General features: G+C 35.7%; 1 protein-coding gene across 1 annotated transcript; it reads left to right on the forward strand.

Moving 5' to 3' along the window:
• The first annotated feature begins 3 nt into the window (after nt 1–3).
• Nucleotides 4–11855, forward strand: LOC129799690 (ubiquitin thioesterase trabid). The gene is made up of 6 exons (XM_055843824.1): nt 4–225; nt 556–2243; nt 7591–7835; nt 8184–8395; nt 10751–10899; nt 10988–11855. Exons 2-6 carry the CDS (start codon nt 787–789, stop codon nt 11064–11066), a joined length of 2142 nt encoding a protein of 713 aa, XP_055699799.1. The 5' UTR covers nt 4–225; nt 556–786; the 3' UTR covers nt 11067–11855.
• The last annotated feature ends 3585 nt before the right edge of the window (nt 11856–15440 follow it).

Below are 15440 nucleotides of genomic sequence, written 5' to 3' on the forward strand. Positions count from 1 at the left end.
TCTCCTGACGATTTGTGACGTAATGGTGTGTTATTTTATTTTCGAGCTCGGGAAAGAACGTCTACGGAAAATTGGCAAAAAATCCCTTTAGTTTTCTTTTTAGTGGGTGAAAAATTTGTTTTATTGTGAGAAGAGTGTTTGGGCTATCTTGTGTGGTGATCTAGGAGCGGGATGGTGTAGCTGGTGATGAGAAAAAGTGCTAAAAAATTTTGAGTAACGCTAAAGGTGAGAGAGAGAGAGCAAGAGGAATTTGACATTTTCACGTAAAAAAAATTGGGGGGGAGTGAGAATTGTGCAAAATTGAGTTTTTTTCGGGGGTTTTCAAGGATTTTCGCAGGGTTCTGCAATTGGGGATTTGAAGTTTGGGGCCTTGGGCACATGTTGTGAGGAAAAAAATTGGGCAATTTTAGGTGAAAAAAGTGAAAAAATTAGCATTGAAAAAAGGCATAACAATTGCTCTACTTTTTGCCTGGCTCTTTCGCAATTTTTGGGGCGAGAAAAAAGTGATTTTGGGGTGATATAGCTGAGGTTTTTCTGTGATTTCTGACACTGCAGATTGCGCCACGGGAGAATGTGTGAAAATTGATGGTGGGAAAATGCAGGAAAATTCACAAGAGCGTCACTAGTTGGTAAAAGATAGAGAGTGAGAGAAGAGAGAAAAGAGTTACTAAAAACACCTGAGAGCCACACAAAGAAGTCACAGTGAAAGTCGGCAGGAAAGGTGTTTCCATCAGCAGACCCCGGAAGAGTCTACAGCTGAGCTGTTGTCGCGGGAAGTGTGTAAAGATGTGTGATATGTCCACGGAGAAGTGGATCTGTGAGTACTGCACCTATGCCAACTTTCCTTCATCCCTCAAGTGTACCATGTGCAAGGGGCAGAAGCCACTTCTCAATGAAGACATCTTCCGGCTCAATCCATCACCACCGCCTACAAATGCTAACCTGGGCACCCTAATTGAGTCATCTACACTCAGTTTGTCCAATTCAAACCTCACCAGTGTCGCCAGTGGACCATCCAGCACCCATGAGTCCCGGAATAAGTGGCACTGTTCCATGTGCACCTACCAGAACTGGCCAAGGGCTCAGCGATGCACACAGTGTCACACGAAACGGGACACAGATGTCCAGAATATGCAAGAACAGCTCAAAGCACTGAGTATCCGACGCTCAGATCCTGATCTCATGGCCAGTAATCGGTCCAGTCCTTTCGGCTCAGCCACCAATCTCTCCGGCTCCAGGGCCAATTTATCCGGGAATGCTGCTGCTGCCAGGGTGAGTCCCAGCGAAGGAAGGCAGGCTCAGGCTCTGGCACCAAAATGGCAGTGTTCCTGCTGTACCTTTGAGAATTGGCCCAAGAGTCTCAAGTGCTCAATGTGTGGTCGTAGTAGGGACTCTGTGGATGCTGCTCAGGCCACCCTAGCACCCCCTCAGACACCACCTGGCCTGCCAGCCTCACCCGAGCGCGATCTCAGCTCCGAGGAGAATTGCGCTGCGACGAATGTGGTCAACAAAAGGGGCCAGCAGCGTGCCCTGGAGGCATCCAATAACTGCGATGCCCACCAAGAACGGCGGCTACGTCAGCTACGGCGGCAGGCTGACTGGAACTGGCTGAATGCCTGCATGGGAGTAGTAGAGAACAATATAGCAGCTGTGGAAGCGTACTTGGCATGTGGGGGCAATCCAGGCCGAGCGCTGACAATCAACGAAGTGACTCTTCTCAATCGGAGCTCAGCCTTTGACGTTGGCCACACCCTCATTCACCTGGCCATCAGGTTCCATCGGGAAGAGATGCTGCCCATGCTGCTGGCTCAGATTTCGGGCTCGGGACCGGGTATTAAGAGGGTGCCATCGTATGTGGCTCCGGATCTGGCAGCCGATATTCGGCGACACTTTGCGGCATTCCTGAGGATACGCAAGGGTGCCTTCAACTGTCACTATGTCAATGAACATGCAACCTTTGCACTGCCAGCTGATATCGAGGAACTGCCACTGGCCATTCAGGAGCAGCTCTTCGATGAGCTCCTCGATCGCGATGCCCAGAAGCAGCTGGAGAATCCACCGCCAGCTCTAAATTGGTCTCTGGAGATCACGGCACGACTGGGCTCGAGGCTAATGGTGCTGTGGAATCGGAGTGCCGGAGATTGCTTATTGGATTCCGCCATGCAGGCCACTTGGGGTGTCTTCGATCGTGACAATGTCCTCAGGCGAGCCCTCGCAGATAGTCTCCATCAATGTGGACACTTGTAAGTAGTCAAAAAAAACATCTTAAACCAATTCGCTTATTTTGTTTTTTGTCAAGGCTAACTAAGATTGAGTAAAATTATTACAGTAGATTCTCGCTAAATCGGCTCGTTTTTAATCGGGCGAAAAATTTTGTTGACAATTTTCACGTTTAATTATAAAGCTAATTTGCTCAAATTCGCTGCAGTTCTTCCTATTTTATCGTGATTCTTCATAATTGAGCGCTTTTTGTGGAATTTACAATGACTTTGACGCCCAAATCTCTCAATAATTTGCATGAAATTTCGCCCCAAATGCCCATTTAAGAGAGAGTCTACAGTATGCCAAGATTTTGTATTATCAAAATTTATTTAGTACAAATATTTGATTGGAAAAATTTGTTCAAAGGACTTAATAAAAATTTTTAAGAGAACATTATATGGATGATGGAATGATAATAATTTTATTTTTTAGCCAGTGGAAGCTATTGAGATTTAGAAAAGAAATACTAGTACCTGCAAATTTTTATTAACTTTTTTTTAAAAGGAGGTCTTTTAAATATTCCGAGCGCTCATTGATGGATTTCTTTTAAGAAAAGTCTTTCGAAGATCGGTTTTGAAACTAAGTAAAGGCTCAAAGACTCTCTCGTTTGTTCTGAAGTCATTTTGTTTTGAAGTGTTTCGTGTTCGAATTTCGAAGAGCCTTCATTGAGAGCTGATTTTCAAAAATTCAAAGATTAAAATATCGAAAGCGTCGAATGTAGTATCAACGACATTTTGTGCAAAGAGAATTTCACTTTTATCAAAGAAACTTATTGGCTCCGTTCAGTAATAACCTTTCGAAGAGACAAAGCCACACCAAACCCATTCGAAAATCTACCGGAAGCCTAAAGTGCAAGTTCACGTACTCGCCGCTTTAGCGCTGATTGTTCTGCCATGTCGAACTTCGATATTCTTAACACTGAATCGTCAACAATGTCAACAAGAGTGTGCAAACATTTGCTGCAAAAAGAGAATGTTTGTGTAGTTTTCTGGAATTTCAGGATGGCAGAACGTTGGAATTGCAATTTTATTAAGATAAATGTCCTTTTCATGAACTTGCTCACTTTTGTGTAACTCTTCGGTTTAAACGTTCGAACTTCCAACGGGTTTTTAGGTAATTTCTCTCTGATTTACCTTCGAATCGGTAAAGGAAAAACCTCAACCGGAGAGAGCTCTCAAATCGGGAAGGTTATTACTGAATGAGAGGATTGCATCATTTAAAATTGGATTTTAAAAAATTCGAAGATCGGTTTCGAAAACCAAAGAAAATTAGTCTTACTTCTGATTTCACAAATTATTTGTTTTTGCTTCATTGTGAGGAATATCAAAGCAAAAGGGCTCATTTCATTCTGAATACTGAATACTCACTGTGAATAGTACTCCTAACGGCTTAGGGTGATACTTCATAAATTTTTCCTACCTTATGCAAAAATTAAATTTGAAAATTCGAAAATGAGTTTGAATTTTCGAACATCAATGACATTTTTTGCAAATAGAGCTGCATTTACCAAGACACTATATTGGACGATCAATCTGCAGCTGTGAATGGGAAGAATATGGTATTTTATAAATTTTGTGAGAAAATTTAATTTGAAAAATCGAAATTGAGTTTGAATTATTCAGGGATACTATTAGACAAATAAATTTTGGCTGTGAGAACTCGGATTGAAGACATCAATAGGTGTGCTTAGAACCGGAACTTGATTCTCCAAAAGAGTCTCAGCTAAAAGGTGAATAGGTTTCTATTTGGACAGAATGTTGTTGATTTTCGAAAAATTGAAACAGATTTTCGAATATAAACAGGAAATATTTCAGCCACCATACGAACAAATCGAGATTTAATGTTTTGTCATTGACTTTCGAAATCAATCTTCGAATGTCTTTTAGTTTGGAGAAACTCTGGCTCTGAACGCTTGGAATAAGTAATACAAAATGCAACAAATCTAAGAAGAAATTCGACTATAAATTCAGACTTGTTTGTTCGAACTCGAACGCACTTTTGGAATTAAAAATGACACTTTTTCAATGTGTAGACATATTTTCATAAGGTTTTTTGTCTAGAATATATTTTTCTGTGATAATATATCACAAGAGTTTTTAGTACTCGAACTTCGAACTCCAGAGAGAGAGAGAGAGAGCAGTATCTACAATCCTTCAATTTTTTCACCTCGAAAATTTCCACCTTCCATTCCTCGGCGACTGTTTTCTCAAAAAATCTTTGCGTTTCCAATGATTTCTGAGAAATGTCGTCACGTTGTTTGTTCGTTTACCCGTCCGGCTCTAACTTCGAATTAATCTATTTGAATCAGAAGAACAAATTCAATTGGTTGGTATTTAGGATTTTGAGACCTTCGGAAACTATAAGCTAAACCTCTAGTCTGAAGACGGTCTAAGGGGATAGCGCCTTGTGACCTTCGGGGGACCTTTCCATTTGTCGACCCTGGGAACCCTAGGACCATTACAGATCTCCCCTTTTCCTTCAAAACCATGTTTTTTTTTAATTGCTCAAAAACGCATCGTGTGATTTTTTTTTTCATTTTTGAAAATGTTTTAGAGATAATCCAGGTGGATATTTTGTCCATATACGAAAATATCGTTGAATCACTCGTAACAACGATTTTTCAAGGTCAAAAGTTTAAGAAGCTCTAGAGACGTATTTCTTAGCCGAATGGTATGATATTTGGACTTGTTGGAAAGGTCTTGCAATTTTTGACAAGTTTAATGTGTTTCGGTTATGAACCGGTAATAAACCGGTTATAAGGCGATAAGCAACTTTTGCCTGAAAATTAATCTCCGATGTATTTTGAGCGGTCTTCTTGTGAGTGATTTATAAATCAGTCCAAAGCTGTTGTAAAGTGATAAATGTTTTTAAAGTACTTTTAAGGTACAGCATCTATGTCACGAGTTCGAGCATTTCGCAAAGCATACGACGCTTTTCCATCCTATTAAAAATGTCAAAGAATTTCTAAATCTAGATCTAGAATCCCAACCAAAAGTCAGCTTTTGTTGATCGTATAACTTCAATCATGAACTTTTTGTGACTCGATTTTTTTGCCTGGAAACTCTCAGAAGAAATAACGAGGAATCGGTTTCCTAATGGTAGTAATTTTTTCCATACGCTGGTCTCAACTAAATAGGTGCAGAAAAAAGTGCTTGGGATTGGATTCAGCACAGTTGTGAGAATTTTCACGCGAATAAAATTAATTAGACTTGTCACGAGCTAAATTATAAAATTAGGAACTTTGCACATTACAGAATGTCTCATTTGAAAGCTACACGATGGAGTTTAGGGCAGAATCACATTGACAGTAAAATGCTCACTGTATTTCATTAATTTACGCATTTTCATCGCAATTCTTACGCAAATTCTTGATTACCGTATTACCTTAACTCATACTCGGTGGCACTGGGTGAAAATAATATAAGAAAGTTGATGAAATAAAACGAAAATTCGTTAAACGGTGAGCAAATAAAAACTGTAGGGGAGACTAGGGCAAAAAGTCACAAAAAGGACATTTTATTTTTTTTACAAAGTACTCGAACGCCCCAGAAATTTCTAATTAGCGCAGTTTTATAGGAAATTTACCGCTCTACAACTTTGTGAAAGTAATTTTCCTCTATTTTGTAAGGAAATACGTTCATCGAGCCAATTTCTAAAAGGTAATGTTGTGACCATTCTCAAAAATGCTGGGGTAAATAGTATCAGGCATGGGATATTATCATATTTTAATTCACTTTGTTACGGGATTCCGTAAATTTAAAAAAAAAATACCTAGATAACATATTTTCATAGGAAATTTATTTCTCTACACCTTTGTAAAACACCATTTTCTCTATTTGAACGATAAAAAATGCTTTTCAAGCTATTTTAGAAAAAAAAAAACACACAAAAGACTGCAAATCGTTTGACTAATGCAAACAACAAGCAGCGACACATGGCATTGATGTTTTTTTTTGCCGTGAGACATCATAAATTGTTTCGGTTTTCTTACGTTTTGCTCCATAGCTTTTGTTACTTTTTACCCCAAGTAGTCGTTTTTAATAAAAAGATTTCTTGAGAGAAGAATCTTGGTAAAAATTCTAAAATAGATAGCGGCTTCATATTCAAAGAATTCAAGTCATTTAGGAAATAATCATCAGTGCATAAATTTTGAATAATATTTAGGTAATAATTGATATATTCTTCAAGGAAAATATTTTAAAAATAGGGCTGAAAATTTTGATATTTTTTATTTTCTAAATTCCTTGTTCGAATTCGAAGAAACATACAACATCAAAGAAAGTTTATGGAAGCTATTTGTGGTAAAAATTTTAAGCCGCTATCTTATTTATCTTTGGAAGATATTGAATTTTGAAATTTTCGATTTGTGACTTTTTGCCCCAGTCTCCCCTACGATTAATTTCTCTTACAGTTTTTCTGCTCGCTGTTTATCGAATTTTCGTTTTATTTCTTTAATTTTCTTGTATTATTTTCATCTAGTGACACTGAGTATGAGATAAGGCGATACGGTAATGGAAAATTTGCGTAAGAATTGCAATGAAAATGCGTAAATTAACGAAATACGGTGAGGCTACGGCGAGTATTTTATTGTCAATGTGATTCTGCCCTTATTCAAGCCATTTGAATTAAAATATTTACTAAAGAGATTTTCGTTATATTTTTTAAATAATAATTCTCATGACAGTTTTGGATTTTTAAAAATCCTCTTTTTTCTCGGTCTCTTCACACTATGAGAAATTTCTTTAAAAATGCCTTTTAAAAAAAATCCCAATCTTTGTAGGCAGAAACGTCAGAATTTTTAAAAAAAGGAAATCTTTGACGAAAATTGTTTCTAGCTTGTACACTGAGAAAAAAAGAGAGTGCGATTAACTTTTTCTCCTCATAACTTTAACATTTTTAGGTGTAAAAATATATCAACATTTTTTAATGTTAGTTTTACACCTTTTAAGGGTAAAATTAAGATGAAAAAAGGTAACTTTAACCCCCAATACACTTAAAAAGGGTAATATTTACACCGATTTTAGATTAATACTGCAGGATAAAATTAACATTTCCGGAATGTTATTTTAACTTTTTCGGATTTTTCTCACAGTGTAGACATCATTTAAATTTACTCAAGGGGCGTGGCCTAAAATTATGGGCCGAATTTTACTTGGTAGGTTGTGTAATTAGTGAGATTCTTTATTTTTAACAAATGCAAAATCTTTAAAAAATACAAAAAATAAAAATTATACTTTTCATTTTCCAGTATTTACAAATTATTTGAAAAGTTCTTTAATTTGTTTTAAAAATTCTATTATTTTTCCACAATTTCTGCTACAATCCTAGATTTTATCCACGATGGAAGGAGTACGAGATGATACAGGCTTCTCTGCTTCATTTTACTCTCGCCGAGGCGCAATGGGAAGAAGATTGGAATACCTTGCTGTCATTGGCCAGTCAACCGGGTTCATCCCTGGAGCAACTGCACATCTTCGCCCTGGCTCACATTCTCAGGCGACCCATTATTGTCTACGGTGTGAAGTATGTGAAGAGTTTCCGGGGCGAGGATATTGGATATGCTCGATTCGAGGGTGAGTTTCTGCCCTAATTTCCCTTTTTGTAATGTGGTCAAGGTTTCCGGTCTCCCGTTGTCAAGGGATTTGGGTCAAGGGGACACCTCTGCAGAGGATGCACGTCATAAATTGTGCGTTTTCGTGGAAATTTCAGGGTTTAAAATAGGTCACATTTATTTGCATAATTTCTCATTGGACATGTTGGGCAAAAGTCCAATGACGTTTTTTTTGTTTGTTTGAGAATGGATGGATTATATACTTAAATAAATATAAATGAAAGAAATTTGCAAAGCTGCTCCTTGGAATTCAATTAAGAGACAAATTAATACCATGGGGATTTTTCTTTCTTATTGCAAAATGTTTCAGGACTGTATTTGCCATTCTTGTGGGAACAAAGCTTTTGCATCCGATCACCCATTTCACTGGGATACACACGTGGGCACTTTAGTGCTCTGGTGCCGACTGAGCCCTACTCCAGAATCGATGGTGCACGCGATGATGCTGAGGATGTCACATTTTTGCCTCTCATGGATTGCGAGATGAAGCTATTGCCAATTCATTTTCTCACAGAGTCAGAGGTGAGTTTTAAACCTTTTAAACATTGCACGTGCTTTGCTAGACATTTCACGTGAGCCTTTATTATTGATTGACGCACTTTGGTGTTGTTTGAGGTTGAGGATATGTGGGCGATGTGGCTGGTGAGGTTTTTGTGAAGGAATTGATATGGAAAATATCAGAGTTGATGTTTAGGGATTGAAAAAAAATATAGATAAAGATAAAGATTTTTCGATTTTTTTTAAAATTAATTTTGATCGAAAACTATTTAAAAGAAAATGTCTACAGGGAAAAGCTCAGGATTTTTTTGTTGAAACATGTAACATTTCACCAATTAATAAAGAGGATAATTTGGTCAAAAGTTTCTTCTTTAAGAATTTCAGCTAGAATAAGCTTATCTGGGGCATATTTTTTTAGTCAAATGCCCCCGTTCTGAATTATTTTTTCGAAAAATATCAGGAAAATACCGTCAAATCATACAACTTTGTACCACTTTTTCAAGTTTTTCTTGAATATTTTCTAAATTTGTTGAGATATTTGAATGGGATTTTTTCCAACATAACTACACATCTCTAGAATATAGCCCCATGGTAGAAAAAAATCCAGGTATCTTTGGACAAGGAGGAAAATTTCTTGTATGTGGCACAAAGTTGTAAATGAAAGTTGTGCAAATTTGTGCCACACTCTTTTTATCAATAAACTTAATGTTGAACTTATCTAATCTCACAATTTTTGCTTCAAATCATCACTGTACATAATATACTCACATTTAAACAGTACATAAACAATTTTTATTTTCATTTTCCTTAAATTTAATTCATATAATATAATATAATAATAATATTTATTTCCAATCTCCAATTTGCGTCTGCCGCCGATTTCACAACCGATCCATCGGAGAAAACGGCAGAAAACTCCGAATCACTGATCGTATAGGTCGCTGATTAGATATACATACTTATATATAATAAAAACAATTTTAGATAATATATACATAGCAATCAGAATAACAATATAAGTCAGCAAAAAGTGACAGTCACATAGCGCAACGGAGAGGAAGAACGGCAGCTGGACTCCGTGGAGGAGTTCGTGTCGCTGTCGTTGAGTCATTACTAAAAGTAACTTAAAGAAAAAAAAATTGAAAATTTTAAAATAGAAAAAAGATAGATAACGCTAATATGGGAAATATGGTAGAATGTGGGGTGAGAGCAGGAGGAAAACATGCTTGGAGATAGATCTTAGTGTTTGTCAGTCAGAAGTTTGAAAGCAGTTGAGATATTTGAAATATAAAAATACAAAAATACAAATACAAAAATTGGCACAAAGTGTATACGGAAATAATTTGGAAAATTTGAATATAAGAGAGGAAATTTCGGCAAGCCATCAGGCGTCTGCGCGTCGCGGATCAAGAGGGTCAACACACCCGTCAACCAACGAACAGTTAACGTACCAGGCAATAACCCCGACGATCAATTAATTATTGTTTATAAATTATTCTTTATAAGTCGATTCTACTAACATCGAGTGGCTGGTGTGACCCATCGTTAGGAAGGTCTCAGTCTTGGCTACAACATGTTAAATTTTCGTCGAAATTGGAAACGTGGATTTCGAAATTACGAAAATCAATTTTTCCATTATAGCGCCCCTGTCGGTGATCGGTCGAAGTTGTAATGCTCCCAAGAATTGTCTATTTCATAAGACCTTTAATTTACACCACCAATGATTAAATTTTGAAAGAAATTTGCTCAATTTTAAATATTGCCGCGAAATTTTTAATTGTGAATGATTCCGAAAAATGTGCGATAGTACTTAAAATGTCTTATAAGTCACTTATATGTTATTCAGAAGGATCCCCAAAGCCAGAAGAAAGATTTGTAGAGAAAAGGCTGATGAAGCGACTCTCATAAATACATCTTGTTGAAAATCTGTGTGAAGTCATATAAACAGGAGATTTCTTGGCACAATAATGGCTTTGGAGGAACTTAGCAAATTATTCTCGATACTGATGCTTCACTCGCGTACAAGTTTATCACTAAATTACGGTACTTATTTATTGGCCACAAATAATAAATAATTACGAGTAAATAAATTTAATAAGAACAATTTGGTTCAGGAGGATACTTGTTTAATTGCAATAAAATTGAAATTAATGACAAATTTTAGCATTTTCATTTGCTGAATTCAAATTTAATTGAGCAACCACATTTATGCTATTTTAGCATGTTTAAGCATGTTTTGGTGGGCCAAGGATTAGTTTATATCAATAAATAAGCGAAAATATATCAATTCATGATACGAATATTTTATCTTTTATCTTGAATCTCTGTGATATTCAACTCGGACAGATGACATTTTCCCATTCCTTTTTGTCCTTGCAGATGGGCCGGGAGGAGGCGATAATGCGACAGTGGCTGGATGTCTGCATAACCGAGGGTGGCCTGATGGTGGCACAACAGAGACTCCACAAACGACCACTCCTCGTGGCTCAGATGCTCGAAGAGTGGCTCAATCACTATCGAAGAATTGCGTAAGTCCCTCTTAATCTAAGTTCTTTCCCACAATTTTAGCATCAATCCCAGTCTCTCTTGTAAAATGTTTTTTTCCCTTGACCATAGGCAAGTTATTTCCGCACCATTTGCACGTCGACCACAACTTACCGGATATCTGAGTGACGGTGATACGGATGAGGAGTAGTAAATAGCTAAATTCATAATAATATATTTTCTTTTTTGCGAATTGAATCTTACTTGAGCAAGAGAAAGAAAGAGCGAGAGAGCAGGAAATATTGCTATTAAAAAAAAAATGCAGATAATATTAAATGTAGTCACGAAAGAGGTAAAAAAATGATGTAAAATGTTGCAAAAGAATATCAATTTATTTGACACACACTTAAGAGTTTTAACCAAATATTTAACAATAATCAATTTAAAAAAAAGAGAGATGAAAGAAAAAATGAGATAAACGAAATTATATTTAGAAAAAATCAATTTTAAAAAGCTAAAGTTTTAGGAATTTGTAAAAAAAAAAGTAACTTGAGAAAGTAGGAATTCACGAGAAAGAAAATTCGTTTACTTAATTATTGCAATTTATATTTTCAAAAAATGGGTGGTAAATTCTTAAAAAAAAAACAACTACAAATTTGTGTGATAAATCATACCTTATATGAATTATTTTAGGTGAAGAAAAAAAAATACAATTTTAAAAATTAAAAAAAAAAATAATAGAAAAAATGTGGAAAGAGGCAAACATAAAAATCCAAGATTATTAAGTTTTGTTTCTGGGTTTTTTCGCTTTTGAAAGTTTATGGAAATAAATTTAAAAAAAAAATGTAAACAGTACAAAACGAAGAATATTGAGAAAAAAAACCAAGATCATAAATTAAAATGTTATGTGGGCTGTTACTATCACGTGAAGAAAAAAAATAATGCAAAATGGAGAGAAAATCATGAAAAAATTGAATTCAATAAAGTAACTGGAAGAAATTAGGGATGTTTCTTTTGTCACTTTTGACTCTTGGTTCTCCAATCTGTGTTTCTTTAATTGTTTTTAGAGTTTTCTTTTGTTTCAGGACAAGGCAGCTGACCGCGTCGATTTGTTGATTTTCCGCAAAATCGCGCCGATTTGCCGATCTCAGAAAATCATGCCGATTTGTCAGTTTTCGGGGCATAATCGGAGTTATTCGAATAATAAAAATAAAACTTGTTTTAATAAATATTTAAAACACGTCGTAAGAAAGTACAGAACTGGATAGGTTAATTTAAGTAGCTTGATTTACTTTTTTCGGAACTACAGTAGGTGTCAAAAGTTTGTTGCCCCATGTATGATCGGAAAAAACCAGGTGCAAAAAATGATAAAAAAAAAATACTTTTAAATTTTTTTCTATTTGCAAATTAGTAGCCTGTTATCCGTAGATCTTATTTATGTATTTCGAAAAAAATATTTCATTTTATTTCATATTAAAAATTATTGTTTTCCAAAAGTTTTTCATTTTTCATGCGTCAAAAGTTTGTTGCCTCATTTGAAAAGTTACTCAAAATTCGAGTAACTTTTCAAATGAGGCAACAAACTTTGACGCATGAAAAATGAACAACTTTTGGAAAACAATAATTAATAATAATTAATATTTTTTTATGAAATAAAATGAAATAATTTTTTCGAAATACATAAATAAGATCTACGGATAACAGACTACTAATTTGCAAAAAGAAAAAAATTAAAAAGTAATTTTTCCATTTTTTCTATCATTTTTTACACCTGGTTTCCCGACATACATGAGGTAACAAACTTTTGACACCTACCGTCGTTGCGGGTGACTTTGCACTCTGCTGTCCGTAAGACTTTCATAAATTCTAGCACTTATTGATGGTCTTCGCCGATCCGGTCTACCATGTCAAAGTATATAGGGATATGTTATGTACCAAGTTAGGTAGAATGATCCCTAAAAGGATTCTTGTAGTTTCAGTAATAGTCAATGAAATGCTAAAATAGGTATTTTGTCAAAGAACGGCTCCGTGAAAGTTATCTGAAGGTGCAGTTCCAAAATCGATTTCAGAGTAGTAAATTGCCCAAATCCAATCTAAATTTATCTGGCTAGAATAATCCACTTCGATTTTGTTGATTATTTTTATTAAAATTTTTTTTCACTTACTATGTTCCTAAGAACGCATAGACATTTTTTCCCCTCCTCACTCCCCCCATCTATTCCCTCCAAAACCATGTTTTTTCGGTTTTTCTCAAAATCGCATGAAAAATAGATGTTTCGCCCAAACATACCTATCATCGAAAAATTCGCCATTTTGAGTTATTGAAGGTCAAAGGTCAACTACTTTGGAGCGCCCATTTTTCAACCGATTTGGTTAAATTTGGATTTTTTTTGAAAAGTATTATAATTTCGAACCCGGCTGCATGAGTCCTTATCGGTAAAGTACCGATTTTTTTTTAAATTTCAAATTGTAGATTGATTTAATCAATTTTGGCATTGTGGATAAATTTTAATTATTCACAAGATTTCTAGATTCATAAACTTTAACAAAAATCTATTTAATTATCGCAAAAATAGATAAAATATTTAAAAAAAAAATCTAAAAATAAAAATAGAAATACTTATTACAAAAAAGAGATGACATAATGTCCCAGCTTTGCGAAATGCCCGAACCCACGAAATAGAGCTCACCATGAATTAGTTTTTCGCATGATATTTTGGTGCGTATAGTGGTCTACTCTACTAGAGATCAAGTTGATTCATAAACCATAAAAAACTTAATTTGCTAAAACTTAATTTTTGTCATCTTTAAAGGAAATGTACTAGGGTAAAATGAGGTAATTTGTAACCATTTATAATTTGGGACATTTGAGACTTTCTCATTGTTTCAGATGAGCAAAGAGAAAACAAAGACCGCGAAATAGAAGGAAAAGGCAATTGAGAAGAACAGAAAGAGCTTTTCTTCCATTTGAATTTCTAAAATGGTGAGAAAATCTCAATTTTCCCAAATTGTAAATGGTTCCAAATTACCCCATTTTACCCTACAGCAGAAAATCACTTTTAAAGATTAGTTTTTTGCATAAAGGATTATTTTTTGAATTTTTAACTAAAATTGTTCTGATTGCAAAATTAATCGTTGGCTTCGTCCCTGAAACTAAAAAGAGATTGTAAAGCAGAGGTGTGCAAGAGCCGTTTGAAACCGAATAAACGTCAAAATAAGTTTGTTCAAGTAGTGTTTTGACCATTGACGTACAAATTTCTTTTGACGTTTTTTTCGGTTTCAAACCGTTCTTGCACTCCTCTGTTGTAAAGGATCTCAGCTTTAATGAAAAGTGGCGGGACACATTTTAAAGTGTGGCACCTTTGAAATTGGGATTTTTCACCTATTTTTAAATAAAATTAAGCTGAATCGTGATATAATTTAGCTGCATAAACAGATCGAGAAGCTAAATTACGTTATGAGCTCAATTCAATTTGAAAATAGAAGAAAACTCAGAAAACTCCAATTTCAAAGGTGTCCCACTTCCCCCTATAACGAGGTTTATATTTTATTGAATCCTTTCAATTAGTAAAAATAGTTGTGAGTGGAAAATTAATCTTAAATTGACATTTTTTGATTATTTTCTGAGAAAAATATTATATTAGGTGAGATTCTTAACAATCTCACCTACTATAATCCTAATAAAATTTCATGTCGTCCGATCGACCTCAAACTTGGCCAAAATGTGTTTCGCCACTTCCTGATTCCGGCCGGCCGCTCTTTGGAGCTTAATAGCTCCTAAACTAAAAAAGATATCGACTTGCGGTTTTCGGCAAAGGTTATATATCGTATGAAAATTGCAACTTGGTGCATAGACCCCCCACCCCCCACCCCTCCTTCCGCCATTTTGAAGACCCCCCTTTTTTTGTTTTCTCAATAGCTCCGCCCCTATGGCATTCAGCGGACTCAAATTTTAGTATGTTATAGCTGGGCCTTAGAGCTTTCCATCAATACCAAACTTAAGGTCCCCCGACCCCCCTGACCCGAGCTATAAGGGTCCAAAAAAAATTTCTTAAAATGGCCATAACTCCGGTTCTAATTGTCAGAATTTAAAAAGTGAGGGCTTTTTGGAAAGCTCTCGTGAAATGCCACTTCCCCTTCTAACATCGCAAGTTCATAAAACCACCGCTAGGGGCGCTTTTTTTAAAAAGAAAATTTTTAAATCTTAAAAGTTAAATAACTCAAAAATTCCATTGTGCATCGGGCTGAAAATTTAGTATGTTGTAGCCGTTGATTATACCTATCAAACAAAAAAAACCTTAAGTCGATCCATAACCCCTGACCCGAGCTATAAGGGGTCAAAGTTCGAACATTGACCGGCCTCTATCTCCGGTTCTAATTAACATAGCGACCTAAATTTTACCTTTTTGGTTTCGTCTCGATGAGCACTTTCAGATGGAAGTTCAAAAAGTCACCACAGGTGGCGCTGTGATAGCGTCAAAATTCATCGAAATTCAAAGTCACTTTTCTCAAAAACGGCATTGTGCAAGTTAATGAAATTTTAGTATGTTGTAGTCCAGTCTAGGACGTTTCCAAAATGGTGCAA

The sequence above is a fragment of the Phlebotomus papatasi genome, chromosome 1 (genome assembly GCF_024763615.1).
Source record: "Phlebotomus papatasi isolate M1 chromosome 1, Ppap_2.1, whole genome shotgun sequence".
NCBI lineage: Eukaryota > Metazoa > Arthropoda > Insecta > Diptera > Psychodidae > Phlebotomus > Phlebotomus papatasi.